This window comes from Poromitra crassiceps (genome assembly GCF_964638095.1).
Source record: "Poromitra crassiceps genome assembly, chromosome: 4".
Lineage (NCBI taxonomy): Eukaryota > Metazoa > Chordata > Actinopteri > Beryciformes > Melamphaidae > Poromitra > Poromitra crassiceps.
The window spans coordinates 21,098,121-21,123,934 of record NC_139626.1 but is presented as its reverse complement, the minus strand read 5'-3'; the positions used below and the strand labels follow the sequence as shown (position 1 = coordinate 21,123,934).

At 43.4% G+C, this 25,814-nt stretch overlaps 2 protein-coding genes across 2 annotated transcripts in view; both read right to left on the bottom strand.

Annotated features, from left to right (window-relative positions):
* The window catches only part of ttyh2 (tweety family member 2), a gene marked incomplete at both ends in the record, with an annotated part of 84,600 nt that extends 72,292 nt beyond the window's left edge, over window positions 1-12,308 (bottom strand). The window contains one exon of the mRNA XM_083634518.1: window positions 12,180-12,308. Coding sequence (XP_083490644.1) covers window positions 12,180-12,308 — 129 coding nt within the window. The remainder of the gene's footprint in view (window positions 1-12,179) is intronic.
* Window positions 12,309-13,498: 1,190 nt separating this feature from the next.
* rpl38 (ribosomal protein L38) lies at window positions 13,499-17,393 on the bottom strand. The gene is made up of 5 exons (XM_083634660.1): window positions 17,360-17,393; window positions 17,129-17,154; window positions 16,426-16,486; window positions 14,814-14,936; window positions 13,499-13,583 (listed from the first exon to the last, which is right to left on the bottom strand). The coding sequence occupies exons 2-5, from the start codon at window positions 17,129-17,131 to the stop codon at window positions 13,558-13,560; spliced, it is 213 nt and encodes a 70-aa protein (XP_083490786.1). The 5' UTR covers window positions 17,132-17,154; window positions 17,360-17,393; the 3' UTR covers window positions 13,499-13,557.
* Between the last annotated feature and the right edge of the window lie 8,421 nt (window positions 17,394-25,814).

Below are 25,814 nucleotides of genomic sequence, written 5' to 3'. Positions count from 1 at the left end.
CTTGGCATGAATATTGCTCCATTTTCTATGCGTCAAACTAAACACAAACACAGTCAATGGCTTCAACTATATAATCAGCTATTAAAAAAATTAAATAAAATAAAGATCACAAACATTTGCATACACGCTTGCATCCTGGAGATAGGCTCATGCATAGATGCAATCAAATCCTTTAGATTGTAAACTTCTGAATCTGATCCAATGTAAGCCCTCGTTTACACCATACGCCGAAGCCACGCTGAAGCTACGCCGTAGCGATAGTTTCAGCTTCTGTTCTATCTTTCAAGCGTGCAGCACGCTGCACCCAAGCTGCCAGCCAGGCATGAAGTCAATGCAAGTTGTGAGCGGGGGGAGGGCAGTGCCGAGCGAGGCGCTGAGTGCTTCTGGCGTGACCGGTTTAGCGTGGCACTCAGCTTCTGTGAAGCGCATAGTGTGTGAACCGAGGCTAAGAGGGCCTGATGATGATAACATGAATAAGTGCATTTAGGACCTCATTGGTGAGGTACAATCACAATGACGTCAATCACATCTATGATGTTATCTTTCTCCATTTGGGGGAAATTCCTCTTTTATCCACATGACATTTTCAAAAGCTATCGGAAAATCCAACAACCTATAAAAAGAACAAACAGGGAGGGAGATAGAGGGATGAGGGAAAATACTGACAAATAACAGGAAAAAAAGGAAGACAGACAGAGGCGATGAAAGAAAGACAACAGCTAGAAGAAAGGTCTGGAGGAGGAGAGTGTTCGGATGCAGCCGGGCGGAAAGTTGTTCCCAAGGAATCTCTAGAAGCAAAGCCACTGAGGCAGAAGGCTCCAGTGTGTTAAGGGTTGCTTTCATACAGTAATTGAATGAATGTCTGTGCCCTTTTCATTTGGAGCATATCATTCCAGGCCGCAGTAATAGGAGTCTGAGTCCCTCTTTGAGTGTTTTCAATATTGATACATGCCAGGGATCGCTGGGGAGATGAGAACAGGGGATTTTTTTTTGGTCCAGGACAACTAGACACTGCAGGGATAGAGGAGTCATATGTTACTTATTCCTCTGTAGTTATGTAAGTGGGGAAGACATGTTACCTAGTGTGGCCCCCAGATGTCCGTGTTTGATAATCAAATTCTTGGGGACCCCCTGACGTCATGCAACCGGAACTGGGGGCAGACAGCAAGTCAAAACAATGAATTCTGTGAACAAACTAGTACATAAATGACACGGACGTGGTCTGAGCTTCGGTTTTTAACCCGAATATTACAAAAGACCCCACTGATTCATAACACGTCTAAAGTCGTGTTATAGCACTTAGTGACAAGCAAGACAACTGTAAACTGACAGGGTTTTTTTTCTATTAAGTTTGGCGTGACCACGTTTTTGATTTTTGATTTTCCAAAACTGCACAAACAACAATGTCTGCAAGCTGTTAACTACCTTCGTAATAGTAAGTAGTCAGTCTAACCATAGGAAGTGATGCAATCTAACCATAGGAAGTGATGCCTGGGGGCACGGTGGATCAGTGGTAGAGCTGTCGCCTCACAGTCAGAAGGTCCTGAGTTCGATTCTCGCCTGGGACACTGTGGGCGCTGTGGTTGTGTTCCCCCCCATATCCTCAGTGCCTACTGCCCAGGTGGGGTATCTCGTCGTAAGGGCCTTTCTCTCTGTGTGGAGTTTGCATGTTCTCCCCGTGCTCCCCCAGGGGGTTCCTCCGTATATAACCCCCCCACTAAAAACATGCAGAAGATCAGATCGTCATCGTCATCCGACCAGTGACGACAACATCCGAAGTTGGTCCCCGGGCGCTGTACGAGAAAGCGACCACTGCTCCTGGCCTGCCCCCCGGAGGAAAGGACATGCCTGGATGGGTTAAATGCAGAGGACACTTTTCACCGGCCACCGTCAGCATGAGTGTGTTGTGGCCACATGCATGTGTTGTGGTGTTCGTGTGACAATAAAAGACGGGCTTGTCCCGTTACGAGAGTTTTTTTAGTTAATTAAAAAGGTGGGTAAACCACAAGCTCCAGATGGTGATCACCATGAGGCAAACAACCAGAATAGCAAAACTCAATTAGATTTTCAGATGATCCTCATATAGCAGTTTGACAGTAATTACTATTGACAACTATAAATGTAGGTCAAAGATTTGTGTCACCGTAATATAATGACTGAACTTTATACCCCAAATAAAAAAGGGAGGTAAATTGGGCGTCCGGGTAGTGTAGCGGTAGATTCCCTGTCTACCAACACGACCGTCGCAGGTTCGCGCCCCCGTGTTACCTCCGGCTTGGTCGGGCGTCCATACAGGCACGATTGGCTGTGTCTGCGGGTGGGAAGCCGGAATGAAGGTATGTGTCCTGGTCGCTGCACTAGCGCCTCCTCTGGTCGGTCGGGGCGTTTGTTCGGGACGGAAGGGAACTGGTGGGAATAGCGTGAATCCTCCCACCTGCTATGTCCTGCCGGTGAGGCTCCCCGCTGTCAGGTGAAAAGAAGCGGCTGGCAACTGCACATGTATCGGAGGAAGCATGTATTTGTCTTTGAGTACTTAGAAAAGCGCTATATCAGTCCTATGGATTATTATTATTATTAGTTTATTACGGCTCTGCCCAGAAGGGCAGAGGGGTTGGGGCAGCGACCGGCGCAGCAGGGGGGCGGGGCAGCGACCGGGGCAGCAGGGGAAATTGGCCAAAGTAATCAGAAAAATAATAAAAATAAAAAGGGTAGGTAAATTATTACTACATCCATAGGATACAGTGGAAGCGCTTAGTGTTTAAGAAGTGTGTGCAGTACAGCAGGAGAGACATTTCCACATGGTACTAGGGCATTCACAGACTAGTCGACTAGTCGACTAGTCGACTAGTAAAACCACTAGTCGACACTGTGCATAGTAGTCGACTAGTCGGCATTTTGGGGTTTCCCCCGTTTCTCAGTGCAAGTTAATCAAGCAATACAGCAGACCCGTTTCTCAGTGCAAGTTAATCAAGCAATACAGCAGACATGCCACTGGGGGGCGCCGTGGGAGTGTTGACTGCCAAAGCAGCAGAAATAGGAGAGCACTGAGCAGAAGAAGAGCGGAAACATGAAACACAAGCAACATGGCGGATTCACAACAAGCAACACCTGGACGTTCTTCTGATGGACAACCTGGACGTTCTGATGGGCGACAGACTAGTACAGTGTGGAAATACTTTAGCAGAACAGACAAAACGGTCACCTGCAAAATATGCAAGGTTACTCTTAAGTACAACAACAGTACAACCGCGATGCACAACCATCTAAAGCTACACCCGGTGCAGGCTACGGCTAGTGGTCCCGCAAGCACCAGCAACAGTGTTGGCGACAAACGCAAGCTGAGTGAAACCACTACACAAACCACAATCGGAGAATTCTCCAGACGCCCGATCAACACCCAGAAGAGAAGGAAAATAACAGAGCTCTTAGCCAACTTCATTGTGAAGGATTGCCGACCGCTTGCTGCAGTGTCTGGAGCCGGCTTTAAGGATATCGTCCATTTTTTTGAACCTGGCTACGTTATCCCTTCACACACCACACTGTGGAACAGCATCACTCGCCAGTACGATACACTCCGAGCACAAATACAAGACGAGATCAAAGACCAGGATGTTTCACTCACCACAGACCTTTGGACTTCACCCACGATGGATGCATACATCACCGTGACAGCGCATTATCTCACCGACACATGGGAGATAAAAGCAAAAGTCCTCCGGACCACCTTGATGCCAGAGAGGCACACCTCTGTCAATATCGCCCAGAGGCTGACTGATATAATTGGAGAGTGGAGCCTGCAGGTCTTCTGCGTTGTACATGACAATGCAAGCAGCATGAATCTGGCAATGTCTTTGTGTGAAGATTTCGTGCACGACCTTGGCTGCACTGGACATACGTTGCAGTTGGCGATCAAGGCAGGGCTGGATTTACCAGAAGTGACAAAGGCCATTGAAGCGGCGAGGCGAGTGGTGGCTCATTTCCGCAAGTCAACAGTGGCAACGTCTGCACTGAAGAAGCGTCAAACCCAGCTGCAGCCCACTGCTGACGGCAAAAAAAAGCCAGAGTTGAGGCTCCAGAACGACTGTTCCACACGTTGGAATTCAACGTTTACCATGCTGGAGCGACTTCACCAGCTGCGTATCCCTGTACAAGCCGTACTCGAAGACGATAGCGTTACCAAATCCGCCACCAGAAAAGCCCTGGCAATGAGAGCCTCAAAATGGGAGCTGATCCAGCAGCTGCTCCCTGTACTCAGACCACTGGCAAAGGCAACTACAATTATGTGCGGGGAATTTCACGTCGGGCTTTCATTCATTTACCCTGTTATCATCAACCTGGTAGATGGTGTGCTGAGCGAAGAGTCTGATATACCAGCAGCTCGCAACTTCAAGATTGCTGTCCGACAACAGCTGAAAACCAGGTTCAAGCTGGAGGAGAAAGACGACTTGGCAGGGTCGGTTCCTATCATGGCCTGCATGCTCGACCCCAGGTTTAAAGACCTCCAATTCCTCGCGGAGACTACCAGATTGGAGGTCAAAAGCCACCTGATCAGGCTACTGCGAGATGCAGATGCAGACGAGCCAGGTAAATATGTGTGGTGGGGGTGGGGTGTAATTTCATTGATTCAGTGAATGGTGGGGGCTTTCATTCACTAAAACCTTGAACTGAAACGGTATCTTTCTGATTTAAGTTGCAGCTGCACAGGGTGACGTCTCCACAGACACAGAGAGCGACGAGGAGGAGGTGGATGACAACAACAACAACACAGACGAGCGAGAGCCAGAGAAGAAGAAAACACGACTCGAGGCTGATTATGAGGAACTGTTTGGGCCTCACTATACCAGTAAAAAAGTAGCGAGTGCCAGCACCTGCCCAGAGGAGGTACAGCAATATCTCCAGATGACCCGCATCCCCACGACCTGCAACCCTCTGGAGTGGTGGGCCCGCAAGGAGAAGCAGCTTCCCCGTCTGGCCAAGCTGGCTAAATGCTACCTGGCTATCCCAGCCACCAGCACCCCGAGCGAGAGAGTGTTTTCCCTGGCTGGGAACACGATCACTCGGCAGAGAGCAAGCTTACACCCAGCTCATGTTGATTCCCTTGTTTTTCTGAACGCTAACCAGAAGTGCAGAGCGAGGATTGTAAACGAGGATGACTTTTGCGACAGCGAGAGCGAGCCGGAGGAGATAGCCTAAAACGTTGGATATTTGCCTGGTGACGTAGTGAGTGGCTAGCTATACTATTTGACTTTGCAGTTTGCACTTTACTTTATGGAGTATAATACTGGAATTTGCACTTTACTTTATGGAGTATAATACTGGAATTTGCACTTTACTTTATGGAGTATACTGGAATTACCAGCATGCACTTTTCGTTATGGTGAGTAAGTTTTGAATTTGCGTTTATATTTTGTCTTACTATAGCCAGTAGCCACTATTTATTTTCCAAGTGTAAACCCATTATAATAGAGAATGGCGATGTTACAGTTACACAAGTTCTACAGTATGTTTCACGCACTGGTTATGTCTCAATAATCGTCATCATGGGCAGCTCATTCCTCCGCAAAAATGTTTTTGTGAAGTGTTTATTTAAAATAAACCATTCGTAAACGTTATGCAATTGTGTGGACATTCATGTTTATTGGCGAGATTACTATACTATAGTAGTTTCACAAATGATATCTGAAGTTGATCTCTATTTGGGCATAACGTTATTTTAGTGCATAGCGTATGATGCGCTATTCAGAGCTTTTGAGATGGCTTTTTAATGACCGAAGGTGGACATAACTTTGGTTGTTGTTGAACATAGAATGATTTGTTTTAACAATCATTTTCTATCTATTTTCTTTCTTATGCCATGTTAACTAAACAGAATTTAAACTATTTGGAGTTGCGTTGCAGTCAGCATCTCAGTTCAGACAAGCGTGCTCGCCGTGCTGGGTTTAGTCCAATCAGATCGCGGTTAATTTGTAAACAACCTCTCAGAGCCAATCGAGGGCTCTGCTTTTCACATACCTCCAGGTTGGTCCCACCTACACCATTGTTACTGTAGGCCTGCATCTCAATAGCCCTGCTGCCTGGTTGTATTTGAGACCTTTTGACGTGAGTTGAGCATTGTTATTTGCGGGGGCGGGGGAACTCCGACTAGTCGACTAGTCGACTACCATTAGGGGCGACTAGTCGACTAGCAAAATTCACTAGTCGTGAATGCCCTACATGGTACATTATCGTTTCTCAGAACCGTGGACCGTCCTGTGCAGCACCTCAGCTACTTATTTGGGAAATAAATAACCTATTTCTTGCATTTGTTTGGATGTAATTGGTTCCTGATGGTGGCAATTGCATTACATGCTGGTGCTCAGAGATGAACAGATTGAAATATGCGATACTATATTAGGATGTAGCACATTCAAACTGAACTGAGCACAAAGGTCTAGTTTCATGTTGTTGATTTCTATAATTGGTTAATTGAATCTATCTTGACTCATGTCACAAACACGTATGGGTACTTTTTTTTTATCCTGCTACTTGCTACCTTAAAGGTCCCATTCCGTGCAAAAGCTGTTTTTACTTGTAAATGCATATATACTGCTGTCAGCCCTCCCTGTAATGAGTGGTCACAAGCTCAGAACTGCCACAGTTGGATTTGTCCCTATCCAGCTTCCCCCTGCAGTCTCCTTCAAGCCACACCCCCAAACGCTTCGTTTGCCCAGAGGGGGATTGGGACGTCACGAGCTTCCTCACGCATACTGCGCGGGTCTCTCTCACACAAGCTACCTGCACCATTTTGTCTATAGCCACAAAATTAACACTTCTAGCTGGAGCGACGCCAACTGTACGTGATCCAGCAACTGCGGAGGTGCATTCGGTAAGTCTAGGCATTTTGAGATGTCCTCTTTAGCGTAGTAACCGTTAAGTTAGCGATAACTCGCAACCTAGCGTGCTGGTCCACAGACGCTAATCTGATTGGCCGCTGGGAGCCTGGGGCGGGCTCTCCCTCAGCGGCCAATGGGAACTGTTAGTTCTGAATATATTATAGAAACAGACCATTCTTGGGAAGCGACGAGATGAGGAAGTGAGAACTCCGTCACAACAAACGGGGTTGCTTTATTTTCGACAAATTAATCCAGAATCATGTTTTATAGACCAGAGACACACGTTTTTAAGAGGTTACAGCTGCACGAATTGGGACCTTTAACATTACATCTATTACATTACATCTACATTACATATAATTATTGTCTCGTGTTCAAAATTATATAACTAAATCATAGAGGACCTACTCTGTTGGAGTTTTGTCAACTGAATACTTAAATTAGGCTACATCACCTTAATTCATACATGACATTTGTAATTACCACAAATTCACCATGCAACAAATTGACCCAAAAATCAGTGCTGTGACCCTTGCTGGATCACAGGAAAGTGCCTCAGCTGGATGTGTGTGTGTGAGAGTGGTGAACATTGTACAGTCCAGTGAGTCCACACAATAACAATCATACAATCAGACAGCACTTGGCGCACACAGGTGTGGGTCACAAAACAGGAAGTGGATACAAATTGGAAAATAAAATATTGGGGGGGAAAACAGGAAGTGGATGAATCAGATGGACCGGGACCTGCTGACCTACAGTGATGTCTGGCACACACACATTGACACACACAGACAGACACAAGCACGCCACGCACACACACACACACACTCACACGCACGCACGCGGAATACATGTACACCAATCTGGGCACCCAGAGTCTATCAGTCTGTCGACTAATAAGACTTTGGAACAGACTGACGATATTTTGGTTTTTTTTATAGTGGATGTCCACGCCAAGACTTCTGCTTCCGTGCACCGTGGTTATTGTTTACAATCCAATTGACACGAGAATGGAGTGGAGCTGATCGACTGTAGGTGTTTTAGGTCCAGACGACATTTCGGCTAATAATAATAATCATAAATAGCTGCACGTCGTCGGACTGTAAACAATGACGGAAGGGGCAGGACGTCCGCTCTACAGCAGAAACCAAGAGAGCTAGCTCCCTTGGCGGAGGTGTTTAACGGGCCTTTATACTGGGGAGGGAGTTTAACCAACCTACTTGCTACCACTTGGGACTCAGTCATTGGTTACACACACACACACACACACACACACACACACACACACACACACACACACACACACACACACAATTTCCATCTCTAACACACACTCAACACCTGCTAACTGGTTGCCAGAAGAAGACGAAGAAAACACACTCACACAAACAGTGCGCTGTTGTCCACACAACTTTAGCTTTAGCAACTTCATGCAGTAATTACTTTTTTAAGTGCCTCCAAAATGTTGTAAAGGGTTAGGGTTTTAGACCGTCGGGGCAAAATGTGCCCCTAAATTTGTTTTCCAATTTCCTACACTGACACACACACACACACATAGCTGCGTTCAAATCCACCCTATTTGCCATGCACGCCCGAGCACACACACACACACGACACAAAGAAACAAGGAAAACTAGGCCCCGTCCTATTTTTGGGTGCGCTCTTTTAGTTTGGTGTTTTTGCCCTCCTTCCATCTTGGCCTCAGGACAGGGAGATGAGAGCAGAGTCATTCCCACAGCCAGACAATATGAGCCCGAGGAGGAGCGAGTGATCGGTCAAGTGATTACCAGACTACTGCCCCGGGAGCGCCGTGTGCATTCCCAAACTAGCCTATCAGTGAACTGTAGGCCCGACAGGGGAACAAACTGCTCGTCCACTCACAGAAGAGTTGGCAGCTCCACAGGCTAATGTGGCTCTGAATGAGACCTTAAAGCCAAGGTGACTGTAAAATAAGCTGTTAGAGAGAACGCATCATTTGCTGCCAGACAGAAAGGAGAGACGCTCCGCTCAGGTGATCTATCCCACTGACATTCCATTACTGACAACAACAGTGTCCAACAGAGGGTGAGAAACTGTGCTTCCCGCACACTTGGGACGCAGCCATCCCTGCTACCACACACACACACACACACACACACACACACACACACACACACACACACACACACACACACACACACACACACACACACACACACACACACAGTCTCACACACAGTCTCACACACACACACACACACACACACACACACACACACACACACACACACACACACACACACACACACACACACAGAGCCCGACAAAGCAGCACAGTGAAAGAGCGCGACCCCTTGCATTCCATAGCATTCTATGGGCAGTGGCCAATGGAGGAATTCACAAACATTGTCTGCGCTATAACTAGCCAATTACAAATCCTCTGACAAGGCATGACAACTAGCCAATTAGAAATCCTCTGACAAGGCATGTGGCTCCAGCTGAGGCGTGGCTGAGCTGCTCAATACTCTCCACAATAGCGGGCCGGCTATGGGGATCCATGTAAGCAATTACTCCACAACAGAGTGGACTCAACACTCAACACACTACACGCCTCCATTAAGGGTTTAATTTGACCTTGAATTAAATTCTTTATCATTAAGCACTGAACAAATCTCAATTGGATAATATTGCATTGCAGTTAATCCTCCCAGCAGAGAAGAAATGAATCATCCAAGCAATAAACAGTCAGATTTATAATAGCTTTATAGCTGTGCTATGTTGTCATGGAACACCACAGTGTGACACTGTCTTTGTAGATCTCATAATACAAGATGGGGCTTATCTTTAGGGCCACAAGCTATTTAGCAAATTCCATTAGGACTGTCTGAATCTTTCTAGTGACATTATTGACTTACAGCACTGCTATTTCCAGCTAGAATAGACTTTTATCCAAACACACTGGAGCGATTATATTGATTGGAGCAGTTAATTCATTCATCATTCTAAATAAAGGGGGATAATTTACATATTATGACAACTTGGGCAATACATCTTCTGTTGTCCTGTTTCTTCCCACAACACAAGATTCTCTGTTGCACACACATGACCACCGCTATGAATGCAGTCAAAACAGAGGTGATGATTAGAAATAAGCCTGACAGGCCACAAGTGATGGGAAATGTAATGGCCTAAAACAACAATGCATTGTGCATTGTTTTCGCAAAGGTGTCGCGATGCATTGTAGACGGGATTGTTGACAGATAACCGCTGAATCGTTTATGTTTAAATGTATGTTGACATTCTGATTTTAAAGCACTTTCTAAGTAAAAAAGGGAGTTGATATTTATCTGACTGATTGTATTAAATTGATGAAAAAGTAACCATGTGCAGTAATAATATATAAAATTGAGGATGTGATACTTTGAGCTGTATCGAGATGCATCGTGGAATCGAATCGAATCGTAGACGGATGAATCATAATCGGATCGAATCGTGAGGCCAGTGAAGATTCACAGCCCTAGACAGAGATGAGGCCGCGAGAAAGAAAGATGCAAGAATGTGTGTGTGTGTGTGTGTGTGTGTGTGTGTGTGTGCGGAGGCAGGCAGAGAGGACAGAGGTGCAGACAGGGTTGTGTTGAAGGGGCTCCCACTGCCTGCAGTTGACAGTCCTCTCAGGAGGAAGTGCTGCACTCTGAATGGGGCTTATCATCCCCCCTCCACCCCCTCTCCACCCCAGACTCTACTTCCAATGTGTCACAGAAAATTGAAACCACCATCTCTCTTGCTCTCTTTGCCTCTGTCTCTTCCCTCGTCTCAACACGTGTTACATCCAATCTACTCAGTGTGGTTGTCTGCTCTGTGGACACTCAGTGTGGTTGTCTGCTCTGTGGACACTCAGTATGGTTGTCTGCTCTGTGGACACTCAGTGTGGTTGTCTGCTCTGTGGACACTCAGTGTGGTTGTCTGCTCTGTGGACACTCAGTGTGGTTGTCTGCTCTGTGGACACTCAGTGTGGTTGTCTGCTCTGTGGACACTCAGTAGAGGTGAGGGGAGGAGATGCCCTGTCCGATTGGTGGGCTTTATTTTTTATACTCGGGCCCAAACTATTTTCATTGTTAGATACCCTGCAGGAACAGCAGAGATGGATGTCAGGCCAGCTGTTGGTAGGCAGATAACGGTGGAGAGTGAAAGTGAAACCTGATTAGAAGATTTATCACTGTGATGTTTGTCATTGTGGTGAATATACTCGCACGTTTTGCTGGGTCCCCGGGCCTCACTTTGGAAACGACTGTGCTGGCCTAGGACACTGGAGTAGTGAACTTAAATGTTATGTATTCTTAGTATGCTGTAGCGTGTGTGCGCCTGACACTGAAACGTTGAAAAATTCAACAGTGAAATGCTAAAACATTGATAGAACGTGGTGTGTGTGTTCACAGGCAGGTCATTTGCGGTATATAGGCTACAACAGCAGATCCCATCCCGTGTGCAACCTCAGAGAAGCTGTGATAAACTGTCCCGCCACCTCCTCTGTGGTCAGGTGGAAGCTAGTCTAGCTGCCTTCACTCCCAGGAGGGAAAGACATGTACTGCAACATAGCCTTCCCACATGAAGGGGGAGACTCTCAAAACACACACACAACACAGTCCCCCTGTTTTAATAAAGGCAAAAGTTGTCACACCTAAATTGAAGGCAGTTTTTACAGGGTGGGTTTCTATTAATAATATATGGATGAAAAAAAGAAAAGAAAAAAGAAAAATACTTCAATAGCCCATATGCTTGAATGGTAGCCTACCAGCCTACAGTAGGACATATGTGGATTGTGCCAAGAGAAGAATAGCTGCTTTTTCTTTGGCCACTAAAACAGCCCAATAACCCAGGCCCATTGTTCCTTATACAATTGGATATAGGTCAAATTAAATGCAAGTAAATGTTTGAAGTTGTGCCCGAGACTTATGTGGTGTCCAGCTTTAACGTGCTGCATGAGATTCAGAGACAGTAAATGAGCTAACGTTACTTTTGTTATCAATGATGCAAAATAGGCAGAATCTATCTGAAGGGGGTAAGCTTTTGGAAAGCACATAAACATAATACATAATGATTTGGAGATAACATGAAAACGCCGTAATAGGACTATAAGGTCATTTAAACTCACTACTAGAGTAATCAGTGGGGGACCGTTATGTAGGAATATTTTAGTGATTTTATTTCATTTGTATTGTTTTCTTTCAGGTAGGGAGGTAAACACACGTGGAAGAGCTTTTGATCGCGAATCCATTTTTGTGCTCAATTGCTGGGTTTATGATAATCATCGCCTGGTCCTCTACTGACCTGCTGGTAGTTCTCCTCTTCAGGTTGGAAGCTGTTGTCAGTGGGCTGAAACCTCAGGTTGATATGGGGGAAATTGTGAAGCCAGTAAGTCCACCAAGGCGCAATGTAATCCACCCGTGCCGAAGACATCCCTGCCCTAAAACAAAGTTAGGCTCCAACCTAAATTAGCCTCTCTTTACCAAGCGGACTCCCGCAGATCTTAATCCAGTCTCATTCCAAACAAAGGCAATAGGAAGAGCATGGTCGTTTATGGAGAGGACACTCAGCCGCACGTGATAAAAGATAGCAGACGGCAGCGTTGTTGCAAAGTTAATATTCCCGGTAAGATTTGTCATGAATGAGGAATACGGTATATATCACACAGCGCCCATGTCTCCGTCAGCGTGTTTAGCGTTGAGCCACAGCTAGACAGCTGGTCCGAAAACGCATGCAGAAGACACACTGTCGCCAACGGGAACGCGCAAGGATAGTGAGGACAGGACATAAGTAAATACGAGAGCGCGCAGACACGCTCCTAGAGTTGTTGAGAAAATATCCGTCTACCAGCCTGTCGGAGGGCCAACGTGGGTATGTTATTTTGTTACATTGTAATATAACAAGTGTAACAATGTTTTCCATCGCCCTCCAAATAAATAAACCAAACTGTTTACTTTTTAGGCTCTCAATGAAGATACTGCACTGCCCCCTAGTGCAAAAATAAGGTTGTTGCAAATACTTACGAGCGCTCTTCAGAATTCCAAGTTCTTAAAATACTTGACTAAATTGAAACTTTAATTTCCTGTTTTTTGCCTGCACTCCTCCAGAGGTCAAAAGTCAAGTCAACAGGATAGAAGCCTTCAAATACCAAGCTGGCTTTAGCTGGGTCAGCTGGTTGTATAGTGGGAACTACTGTAGTATGGTGTCGGTTTTATTCCATGGCCTTCAGTCTGAATCAGTATCCAAAAGATTATTCTGAAGAAATTATATTGGCTGTGTTGCCATTCCTTGGATTTGCAACGTTGAATTGAGACAAAACACTCAAAATGTTTTGTGCAGCTTAGACACATGCCCAAGTATTCAAATTATGCAGATAAGCCTGCCACACCATATTACTCCTTGTATCTGAGCTTCTCAACGGTACAAGCAAAAATCTCCCATGCCATTTAATGGGATTTAGGACTGGGTTTAACACTTTAACCCAAGTTTACATTTTCTGTGGCGAGCTCAAGTCTGACATCTTGTGGACAAACATGTTAAACACCATCTCCTACATGGATCCTCTCCTCAATGCACAGGATGCAGATGGGCAACATTTTAGACAACCAGACAGGACAAAGAAATCGGTTTTCCAATTTTTATTACAATTATCTGAACAATTATCTGAACATGATCAAAGGTCCTACTTCAGCTCCTTCACAGCCAGGCCTGTAAAGAAAATAAAACATGTTAGGGGGGAAAAAACTCATTGGCATGCATTCACTACAATCACTTTAAAGCCACAACACTGATCACATTTTCAGCACCCATCTTTATTGAACTCACATTTTTCCTCTTGTTCGGAAGATTATGAAATTGAGCAAATTATCCATGATCAAGCATGAAAATGTACCATGGGTACAGAGACGGCTGGTCTGCTTGGACAACTTGCTTACAATGTCATTTTTTCGTCTTACCAAACTTGTTTACTGCACTAGAATTTAGCCAGGGGCAAGGGCAAAAATGCCCCAAGAAATCTCAGAATGCCCCTAAAAACCATGAGCCAGGGGCAAAAATTGCCCACAAGATTTTGATATTTATTTTCATTCAATATCCATCTCTTACACTCAGCACATGCAAGCTGGTTGCCAGAAGAGACGATAAAGAACACACACAAACAGTGCTGTTGTTCGCACTAAGCATTAGCAAATGTATGAATTAAAAAAAGAAAGTGCCCCAAAATTTGGTAAATGCCCCCAATTTCTTGACAGTGGGGGCAAAAGTTACCCCCAAAATATTTTTTAAATGTCCTACATTCCTACAATACAAACATGTAGGGACAAGTATTCCTGGATACAGGACTGAAAGACTGACATTTCCATTGACGCAAACAAAACAGGTGGCTACTGCTTTGAGGTGAGACATTTCTACTTCCAAGTGTGACCAGATTCAGGAAAATTAGTAGGAAGCTTATACAGTGTCACAAAACAGCAGGAGAATCTAATAGCCCATATATGAGCTCTGCATCATTAAAATACCTTCCACACAGTGAAATGGTGAATCTGGCTGACATCTGAGCAGACCAGTGGTCATGCACACTTTAAGTGGTGTTTGTCCGAGTTGTTCACATTACAGCAATCAACAGCCAGCCAACCAACACACACACAAGAAGGTTCATACATGTGATCTTAAACACAAAATCAAATATATAACCAAAACAGCAATTATCAATATCAAAAAAGTAGATTATCATCCAACTTAACAGGCACATTTTTTCTTTCTTTCTTTTTTTACAGCAGTGAGAAATCAGTCATTTCTTAGAATGAGGTTCTACGCCTTTTTCTGGTTCAAGGTCACATGCAGAATTAATTTGCATCTGTCAAGAGTGCAGTGTGTTCATCTTGTGTTTCTGCTGGGTGCCAAGCAACTGTTGAGTGATTTGCTCTTGCTAGTACTGACCTGGCGGCAGGGACTGCTTCAGCTTCTCGGCCTTCTCCTTGTCTGTGATGACCAGGGTGTACAGGTACCTGCTGCAGCGCACCTTGAACTTGACATTGTCCTTGTTCTTCTTGATTTTCACGGCTGCAGAGAGACGACAGATAAGACTATGTTCTGAAGACACTAAAAGGACAACTCAAACTTTACAACAATGACTCGATTGATCGAAGATTGGCATTTATAAAGCACTGTGCAAAACATCACTTCCACACATGCAGCCTGTTCTGTAAACAAGGACACACTCATGTGTGAAAAGGAGCCAGTGTGGAACTGCGGGTAAAATAAGTTCTGCCAATTTCACTGTTCAAGATGACGCAACATGACTGGTGGATGAGAAGTTCCCTATTGACCGCATGTGTGAACAATGCGGTTACATTAATGGGACGAGCATATTAGAACGCCAACGCAGGATGCTCTGTTGTCGAATTGTAGGAGGGAAATAAACTACTAGCTTTACTTTTGACAAAAATGTGAAATTGGACAGAGGTGGAAAATAACCGATCATCAGAGTCTGGGCGGACGAAGAGATTAGTCTTGCATTTTGAAACTACAGTGACTGCAGTAATTACATATAATTTGTGGGAAATAACAGTGGAATTGAATGTATTGCCAGCAGTGTGTGAATGGTAGCATTACATGAAACATTTAACGTGTTCAGGGTTGACGCTCGTCTGTAAGATATTTTTCAAGGATTTTTCAAGCACTTTAGACAAATTGTAACAACAAGCCAATAATTCTGAGATGTTCACATGAATGCATTTTGTGACATACTGTAGGTAATACATGTTTCAGCAATAAAGCAGAGAGAAAAAAGAAAACTGATAAAAAATAATTATCCACCGCAGGTTACCTAGGTGAGCAGCCGTATATTTGAGATAAGAATGCCTACAAGAGAGCATAACAGCAAAGGACAGCGCAGTGATCAGCAAATCACTATGCTTGTAGACTACGTGGTGGAGAGTGATACTGTAGATGGGAAGAAAGTGTATCAAGCTTGGCAGTAGGTTAAATCCTTTTAAAGCACTTTTAAGGACCTCCTTACAAATCCAAGCACTTTCAAATACTTAAATCTTTTTTCTTAAATCCATGGTGTTTCACATGTGAAAGGGACCAATGTTTTATTTTAAGTTTAAATGTACTTAATCATAAAAGGAGTGAGGCACTCAGCAGAAACGAAGAACTGCGGCAAATGCGTTTATATTTCCTTGTTGGTATGTCGCCCATAAAGGCATTTTTTGATATTGTTTTCCTTTCTTTGTGATTTTGTATTCAAAGCTCTGTCAAATGAGCCCTTCAAACTATTTTACTCCTTTTAGACTTGTGTAGTGCACTGGACATGGTGTCATGTACTTATTTAAGAACATAGAACATTGTATCCAATATAACTGGACATTTCTGTTATGGAAATTGAATGTTTTGTTGAAATGTTCTCTTGGATTCTGTGCAAATGTACATTATGATTTGCCATGTGGCCATCCTGGCTGTTATAATTATATAGTGTCTTGTAAGCCCATATGGGCTGGAAAACACAGGTAAACAGGTGATATAGTAAAAAAAAAAAAAATCTACTTACACTTGGCATCCTTCCTCCTGGCTGTCAGCAGGAAATCTTTGATTTCTTCAATTTTGCGTGGCTATAAAGCAAGAAAGAATTTAATAAGACACTGCAGGGTGAGAGCATCACTATCATCATCACCAAGTCAAAGATGAACCCAGATGGAAAGAAAGTGAATGTTAGTGGACCGGTGGAACTGATGTTTCTGGTACAAATCGAAACTCAGCACTAGGTCCATCCTTATTCTAGCAAGCGTGTAAATGCATCACTGGCACAACAGCCTGAGATGTTTGGACAACTTGCGTACAGTAGAAGGCTAACGTTACTTCCATGCTAGCTGTTGGGAACCAAGTTAAATTGCTAACGTCATGCGCATAACGTCCTCGCATGTTAACGTCCAAAAAACGACAACTGATGGACACGTAAGTTCTGAATGTCATTTTTAGACTCGTGTAAACCTCCGTTTGAGGGTCAGTTTTAGATAAATGATACAACAGCAGGCTGCTGAACTAGCTGAACATAGCATTCGTTCACAACACTGTACCGGGCGGCCCCAGATAGGCTAGCTCGCTAACGCTAATGACAGGCAGTCACAGTCTATGTGCTGGTTAACTTACAGCGAGCCTCAGTTCAGAAATGATAAATGCGTTGTGTTCGTAATGTAACACTGTCGCTCGTGTATCCGTTGCTAGCGAAGCATTAATATGAGAACAGGCCTTACCATGTTGCCGTGTGGGCCGACTGAAGCTGCGGGAAGGCATAAAAGATGGAGTCAGGTTATGCATAATAACAACTGAACAAAAGTCGTTTGAAATGCAATACTTATCCAGTCATCTAGTTGATAAACTACTTCATCATTATTTTACAAAAAAGGGCACATTGTTTTCATTTTTAAAGAGGATGGTGGGTGATTGAAATACTGTTTTAGTTTGTGTGCGAATGTAACACTCACAGAGTCCGCCAGAGAGGGGATGAAAAGGGGTGGAACTTCCGGTAAAATTTGTATTTATACTTACTACGGGAACTCACAGAGGACACATTTCCTTTTCCTTTTGCGTCGTTAGCGCTATGGCACATGGAACCAGAGGGAACTCATAGAAGACTTTTCATTTCAAGAGGCAGTGACCCCGTCACCCCTAATTTACAGTAGACCTACACACAGAGCCACACGCCCCCTATTTGATGGGAAAATGTCTCTCGGACGGTTTGAGCCACACATTCTGTAGCTAGTGGAGATAGGCTACAGTGAAGGTATGTCTTCTGCATTCTGTAATTGTGTTAAACCTCTTGTAAATAACCTATTCGTTTAACACTTTATCAATTTGCACATTTGTTTTTTAATGGTATACGTTATGTATACCCTGAACTCCCCCCCCCCCCCCCCCCCCCATAAAACTGGAACTCATACTGTATCTAATTTAATGCCTGTCTAACTGGAACTGGTAAATTGATGTAAATTCCCTGCACATTAATGCCTATTTAAATTAGCCTGTAAATTTCATGTACATTCAATGTAATCTAACTCTGACTGTAAATTCATGTAAATCCACTGCCTATTTAACGTATATTTAACTCAGTCTGTAAATCTCATGTACTGTAAATCCAACGTAAATTCATATTTATCATCCACAGAACACTTCACCACTCATGTACATATTGTATATATTGACTCGATTTGATTCGATTTGATTGCACTTGCAACCTTGCGATTGCCATTAGTTATCTTCCTACTTCTTATCCCTGTATATTGATGTAACCGCTACGCTGCATACAGACACTAAGACAAATTCCTCGTATGTAACTTGCATACTGTGGCAATAAAAGTGATTCTGATTCTGATTCTATGTGTACAAGTGTGTACACGTGTGTACACATACAAGGAATTTGACTCCGGTATGCTTTGCTCTCAAAGTACTCACGTAGGCCTACAGAAAAAAGGTCAAATGGCTGAAAGTTCAAATGTAACCAGCCACTCAATAGATTACCATTGTTTTTTTGGGCTGGTGAGTGAAGCAAATCTACCAGCCACTTGCATATTTTACCAGCATTTGGCTGCTGCTAATTTTGGACCCTGTCTCAATAACACCGGATTTACAGTGCAGGTACACTCAATGCCAAAAGCAGAATAACCCTCTAATTGTCCATAAACTTATGGAACATTTTGTCAAAAAGAAAGAGTTGAGGCCCTAAGCGTTAATTTGGTCCCAGGCCCGGGCAAGATATGCAGTGACCCTGTGAAGAGGCTCTGGGTTATGGGCCCCTTGAGCTCTTGGGCCCCAAAACTGTACAGGTTACTATGCATGATGTGAGGTACCAAGGGGAGAAAACGGTTTCTTACCCATTTCTGTATCGCAGATGTGAAGATGTTTTATTCCTCTTGGATGTCAGAGTAGTTTGTCCGGCGGTGTTACATGATATTCCGCGGAGAAACAACAGTTTAAAAGCAGCGCTGGACAAACTACTCTGACATCCAAAAGGAAGGAAGGAAGGAATATAAGATCTTCAAATCTGCGATAAGACATCGCAAATGGGTAAGAAACTGTTTTCTCCACTTGGTACCTCACGTCACGATAGTAACCTTATGTGACACAGTCCCTGAGCCATTGGCGATGGGGCGAGGAAACAAATGGGGCTAGTATATGCGTACATGTATCATGGTATGTATCTAGGCTATGTATGTATCTTTCAGTGTCTTTGGGCCATTGAAAAGCACTATACAAAATAAATCAATTATTATTATGTATGTATGTGTATGTATGTATGAAGTGTTTCCCCTAGAATTGTACAGGCCTGGCGGGCTTGTATGTGCTGGAGTTAGTAGCATCATGTTTTGGATAATCGTATCTTCGTAGGCTCTCCGTTTAAACCTACTGGTCGTTGATTGGTTGTGTCTGGCCAGGTGAGACAGGTTCATAGGGTCAACTGTCAGTTTATTAATTTAATTTTGTGTTAACTGGACCCATTTTTCCTTTTTTGTAGGTATGAGCTGGCACAGAAATGAAATGGAGATACTTGGCTTGATGGCTCACACCTCCGAAACTTGGATTTTTCCAGGCAAATCTGACTTTGCAGCAAAGAATGAGGGAGGAAACAAAGGTAGGCTAACCATACTCATCATATTTTAATTAGTAGCTTTCCAGTTTTATGTGTATGATCAATCATTATGGTGTGGATGCATGCTGTTATATTTTTGTCTCCTACCGGTCAGAGACCAAGGGGGAGACTATGCTCATTGCATCGGTCTCGGTCCATCCGTCTGTCCGTCCGTCCATCCGTTCGTTCAACAACAACAATAATACAACATTCTGACATGTCTGGGTTAGGGCCATTCTCTACCCACTGTCATCAACATGAATTTAAATTGAGATTAATTTTCAATTAGCCAAAATGTGAAAGTGCTATGTATCGACTGGATAAATTGCCATGTTTTAGTTGTATATTTTAGAGGGAATTTCTTCCGTTCAGAGTAGCTGTTTCTCCTGCTCATTTCATAAAGCTCGCTGTGCTTGAGTACTTTTATGACACCTCTGTGACTTCACTATTACAACCTATCTGCTGACTTATGAATTAAATTATCTTTTATAGTCATGAGAGATCATTCAAAAGGTTGCCAGAATAATAAGCCTTAAAGTATATAAATGCTTCACACTGAAGACATTCTCATCTATTATCTCCACAGTTTGACATGGCAAAAGTCATTCCATATATTTCCTCGGCAGCACAATGCAGTTAATGGGCCAATCCTAATAGTCACAGTTGTGAATCAGAGCTGCCATCGTGCACCGTGGGTGTCGACTTAATTTTCTTCTCATCATCTTTGGGTGTCATATTTCTATGTTTGGTTTTGTAATGACTTTTAATTTATGTCTTTGAAAATATATTTTGCTTGAGGGAGGGAGGGTAGATAGATAGATAGATAGATAGATAGATAGATAGATAGATAGATGGATGGATAGATAGATAGATAGATAGATAGATAGATAGATAGATAGATAGATAGATAGATAGATAGATAGATAGATAGAGATTTTATTAATGTGTCGTGCAGACGTGCACCACATGGTGCCCAGCCCATATGGGGTTACAAGGCAAACACATCGAGTTCTGCCCAAGAAACAAGAACCATATACCAATAATAATAAAATCATAGAAATCAAAGTCATAACATTCAAATAAACAGCTTCTCCGTTCTCAGTTTCCATGCTCTCCCAATAAAACTGGCCCCACTGAAAATATCCTGTCTGAATAACCATTCTAACTTAACCTAATCTCCTGATTAAAACAACTCAGGCTTCTTGTTTTGCATTTTCTCAAATAAAAGCAGTCTTGGTTCCTCATATAACGTACAATGAAACAAAACAAATGTGAAATTCATCTTCAACAATGCCCAGTTCACATACAGTACACTACAGAGTCTATAGGAGATCATAAGGTCATATTTGGAACACATAACCTACATGACAAAAATAAGATGTATATCCTAGTGCAGTGGTCAGCAACCTATGGCACAGGTGCCACCTCTGGCACGTGAAGGGTGTTGGCACTGGCACGGCAGCACACAGCAATAAGTGCGCAATTGAGATTTTTTGTAGAAATGTTGAAGTGCCCTGTCAAATTACCTACTTGTGCGGCATGTTATGTAGGATATTTACGGTAGTGACCCACTCTCTGCCTCTGATAAGACGCCATTCTCTTACTAGATTGCTCTGCTGCTGCCATGGAAGGCAACCAATCAGAGGCAGAGAGTGGGTCACTACCGTAAATATCCTAAATACATGGCTCTGGGCAGCAGAAAGCAGATGAAAAATGCCAGCGTGGAAGACAGAGAAGGACCGTGCTGTGTATCTTGTATAGTGCTTTAATTTCATCGTCCTGATTTTGGAAGGGATAATGTTACATTTTGATGTGCGAGTCATTAATCTTGGTGAGGCACACTGATTGACAAGCAAAATTGAAAATGGCACTTGATTGATTGATTGAATTTATTGTGGATATAAAAGACAGCTAAATCCAAGGGATAAACATGTAAAAGTGCAGACACTTACATAAAATGAACAATTACAGATCAATCGAGAATAAAGGAATATGAGAGATACAGTACAAGCAACACAAGTTCAGAAACTAATTAAACAAACGACTCCGCCCACTACTCTAGCTTACTCAGCAGGAATTCTTTTCAGAAGGTTCTTAAAACCACTCAGAGAATTCGCAGGGATCTTGTTCCACTCCTCTCCCCCTGTGTAGAGGAATGTACTTCTCCCCACCTTGCTTTACTTCATATCAAAAAGGTTGCCGACCCCTGTCCTAGTAGGATAATATATGTCCTCACGATGTATAATGAGTGCATATTTGACGACCAGATATGGCACATATCAACAAAACTCCTGGTCCGTACTCTCTAGTCTAGAGAATCTTGGAGATATCCAATTGTAATATTTCTGGATTCTGGCCCATTTCGTCCAGTGCCTCTTTAACAATAGAATTAAACCTGCCCACCTCAATTGCCAGAGGGGGAGGATACCAGTTCTCATCTGGGCACACAGAGATCTTCTGGATCTTTCCAAGGGAAGTAGTAACATAAGGTTCTGGACTATACATGTTTTTAATTTGATTATTCTGTATGTTCTAAGTTCTGGTTTGAGCCAGATGTCAGTAGCCAATCTTTCTTTATAGCTGAGAAATAACCTGTGGTTATTAATATAGTGAACCCTACATCCTAAACCGTTAATGAGAATAATTACTGGTCAGTTTCCCTGAAAACAACATTTTCACTACACCATCACGGATAGTTATGTGCTTTATCCTAGTTAAAAACTTTCAGCTGCTCTACCCTCTGGCATAGATAGATGGCTCCATAGTCTATGGCCTTTCGCCTTTTGCCTATAATCACATATGGCTCCCAACCCATGTCCCCTGGAACACCAGCCAGCACAGGTGCAAATATATCCACGCCCAGAAAACAGGTAGAGCTGACCTTGAAGCTGCCAGTTATCCACAGTCGTGCACCCCTACAGGTTCCCCGCTGAGGTCTTCCCTGGATGTGGGTTTGTAATGAGTCCCATCAGCTGAACACTGCTTTCTTATTCTGGATTCAAATATGACGGACACTCGTCAATAATTTACGTTTTCGGCTCTGTGTGAGCTGAGCGTCCTTGCTGGAGTTTGAGTGACAATTGATGAGTTTCCATGGGGACGCACTTGGCATTAACTCATAAAGACAGGAAACAGCAGGCCAGCGGTCTGTAATTAACCTAGTATCTACCCGTCTGCCTGTGTTAGCAGGTCAGCTCCCCCTAGATGCTCAATCAGTATTGCAGTATTGTACACATTTCACACAGGTTTTTAAATTTGGAGTAGTCCTACGTCAATCAGGGTAGCAGCGCGGCTTTCAGGGAAAACTGCTGTAACCTCCAACTCAAGTAACAGCCAGAAAAGCAAAACATATCTCGCATTGTGTGGAACATACCTGTCTTCTACTCAGTCACTGCAGTTCTGCTTGTTCTATTGGACTTGTTGGCAGTCTTTCACCGTTTTGTTCCCCATCACTGGGACCAGAATGTGTGATCTCTTCATGCTGATATTCAGTCACATTGCTCCCTGGCATAGCTGATGTACATGGTACGCATGGCGCATCCCTTTTTAACACGCTTCCTGCTTGTCTTCACTCCCTTTTCACAGAACTAGGAAGTCCTCGATCAGGACAGGTGTTGACAGAGTGGGGCTGCTGATTCCAGACTAATTGACCCCTTAGGTCAGGGGTTCCCAACCTTTTTTGCCTCGTGACCCCACTTTGACGACAATTGACGTCACAAAAATCTAGGGACCCAGATATTCACATTTCGATACATCGATAATCTCATCAGTGACATCATCAATGATGTCACATGTAACCGTATGCACTTTTTTTTCCACTCAGAATTAATTTTTACTTTAAAGCCCCCCCCCCTCCAGTGTATTTTTTGTCATTTTTAAGATATTCATGTGTTGCTGGGTCCTGCGTGGTCTGTTGATTAGCCACACTGTTCGTCACTGTATTTGGTGACAAATAACCTCATTTTGTGCTCAAAGTCCTAAAATTAAGCTGTTGGTAAAAACAGGGGATGACGTCAGACATTATAGTGGTCTGACGACTGATGTATGATATTCAGATAATACAGTACAGTACAGTATACACTGAATAGCTAGCGTTAGCCTCTGGTGTTCTTAGCTGTTAGTTAGCTGCGTTAGTTACGTGGCAGTAAAATGCCCAATGACCAGTTTGATATAACTGTTAACCAGTTCGAGTCATGCTCTTTCCATAAAGCCCGCCAGCTTTGATATCTGTTGGCTAGTTGTTGATATATTGTAACAATATTGTGGCTCAGTCTAAACTAACGTTTTTGAGAGATGCGTGCAGACATGTCATGGCGGAATAATGGTAATAAAGAAAGAGACTCATGCTGAAGTGGAATAATTTGAAACAAGCTAGTATCGGTTCAGTTCTTAATAATTTAAGTTATTTGCCTCAAATGGTGACGTGCGTTGATACAGCACGCTCACATGTATGTTTTCATATCACAGCAAGGGATGCACAGGTAGCAAAAACTGACTGGAGGGGGGCTTTAATCTCACAATTCTGACATTAAACTCAGAATTCAGACTTTTTTCCTCCGAATTCTGACCCCCCCCCCCCCCCACACACACACACACACACACACACACACACACAGAGTTTATATTTTCAGAATTCTGGCATTCTATATTTTCAGAATTCTGACATTGGACTCAGAATTCTAACTTTATTTTCAGAATTATGATTTATTCTCACAGAATCCTGATTTAAACTCAGAACTCAAATAGATTTTTCACATGTGGCCCTAATCCTTCGGTAGTTTTAGTTTTGTGTGTGTGTGTGTGTGTGTGTGTGTGTGTGTGTGTGTGTGTGTGTGTCTGTGTGTCTGTGTGTGTCTGTGCTTGTGCGTGTGTAATTCCAGGCGAGGTACCACTGCCTTAAGTCATAGTGGAGTGTGTCGGTGTTCATTGTAGGATTGTATAGAGGAGACAGTGTGACATGTATTCATATATATCAGGGTAGACAGTGGGGAGGTTTCCTTTGACTAAAATTCTCATTCTGTTACCAGGAGGGCTACCATCTCAACTAACTCATACATCCCCCAAGTTTCCCCATGCTCTTGGATCACTACTTTATTTCTAGAAGGTGTTTTTTGTTTGCTTGCTTGTTTTTTTTGGCATAAAGACCCTAGATCTGTGAAGGGTGGATTTACCAAGGGTGCATGGGAAGGATCTGCTCAGTAGATTACAAAGAAAGACTATGCTTGGTTTAGCTAAAAGTGCTTTTACACCAGGATGATCTTTATTCCATTTGCTTACACAGCAACAGAGATTATTCTCTGTGCCAAGCTGCTTGTTGGAAGCCAGCCTGCTTCTTTGTGTATGTGTGTGTTGTTCAGACTTGTAATTCTGGTCCACTGACAGTAGAGGGCACTAAGTAACCATTAGTAAGGAGCTCCAGCAGTGTGATTCTGCCTGCAGACCATGCTGCAGACGGTGGGAGACGCTGTGTACCAACACATGGACCATCCTTCTTCTCTCCAGACTCTGGAAAAGAGACAGGTTTTTACTTTTAAGTCTCTTTTTCACGTGTTCAAATGAGCCCAATGCTTCTTTATAAGATGCAATGTAAGTAATAGAACTGCACGACACTGTCATTAGGCTTATGGCTCCAAATCGAAGGATTTGGGGCCATTTGGCCCATACGCATAATTAATCTTGGCCAAAAACACCTCAAGACTCCACCTATCAACAGATCTAAACTTTGCTTGCGTCTGTGCTCCGTGACAGATTGAATCTCACTTCCCACGGATCTTTAGAAGTATGGATTTTCTTTCTGCCTTATTTTTGTAATTTGCCTTTACAAATATCTATTTCTTCCACCCCCCCGCCAAAAAAAGATGAATGCAAAGAAACTGCCTATAGAGCAACTTTTTGTTTATTTACTCAGCAGCGTTTGTCAGCTGTATACTGGAAAGTGGAAACTCAAATGAGGTCCTGTTAAAGTCTCCGACACCTCCCATTGAAATAGCAGCCGCAAACTATAAATCCCTTGTTGTGTAAAGAGTGTAATTGGAATAAAAATATGTGCCCTTAGGATGAGGGATGCTCATGCTTTGTATCAGCGCACTGTCTTATTGGAAAGGCAGAGGGTCAGGGGAAAACCATCCTAGCTAACGGTAATGGACATGTAAGGCTTGGATGATGGAGCTTCTGGAGCTGGCACACAGACATTGTAGGTAATGATACACATCATATCGCCTGCAGGTCTGTCCGGGCGGCTGCAGCTCCGAGCTAACGAGTCATGCTGCGGATGGCTCTGTCATTAATCACCAAGTGAATATAATCATAAAATA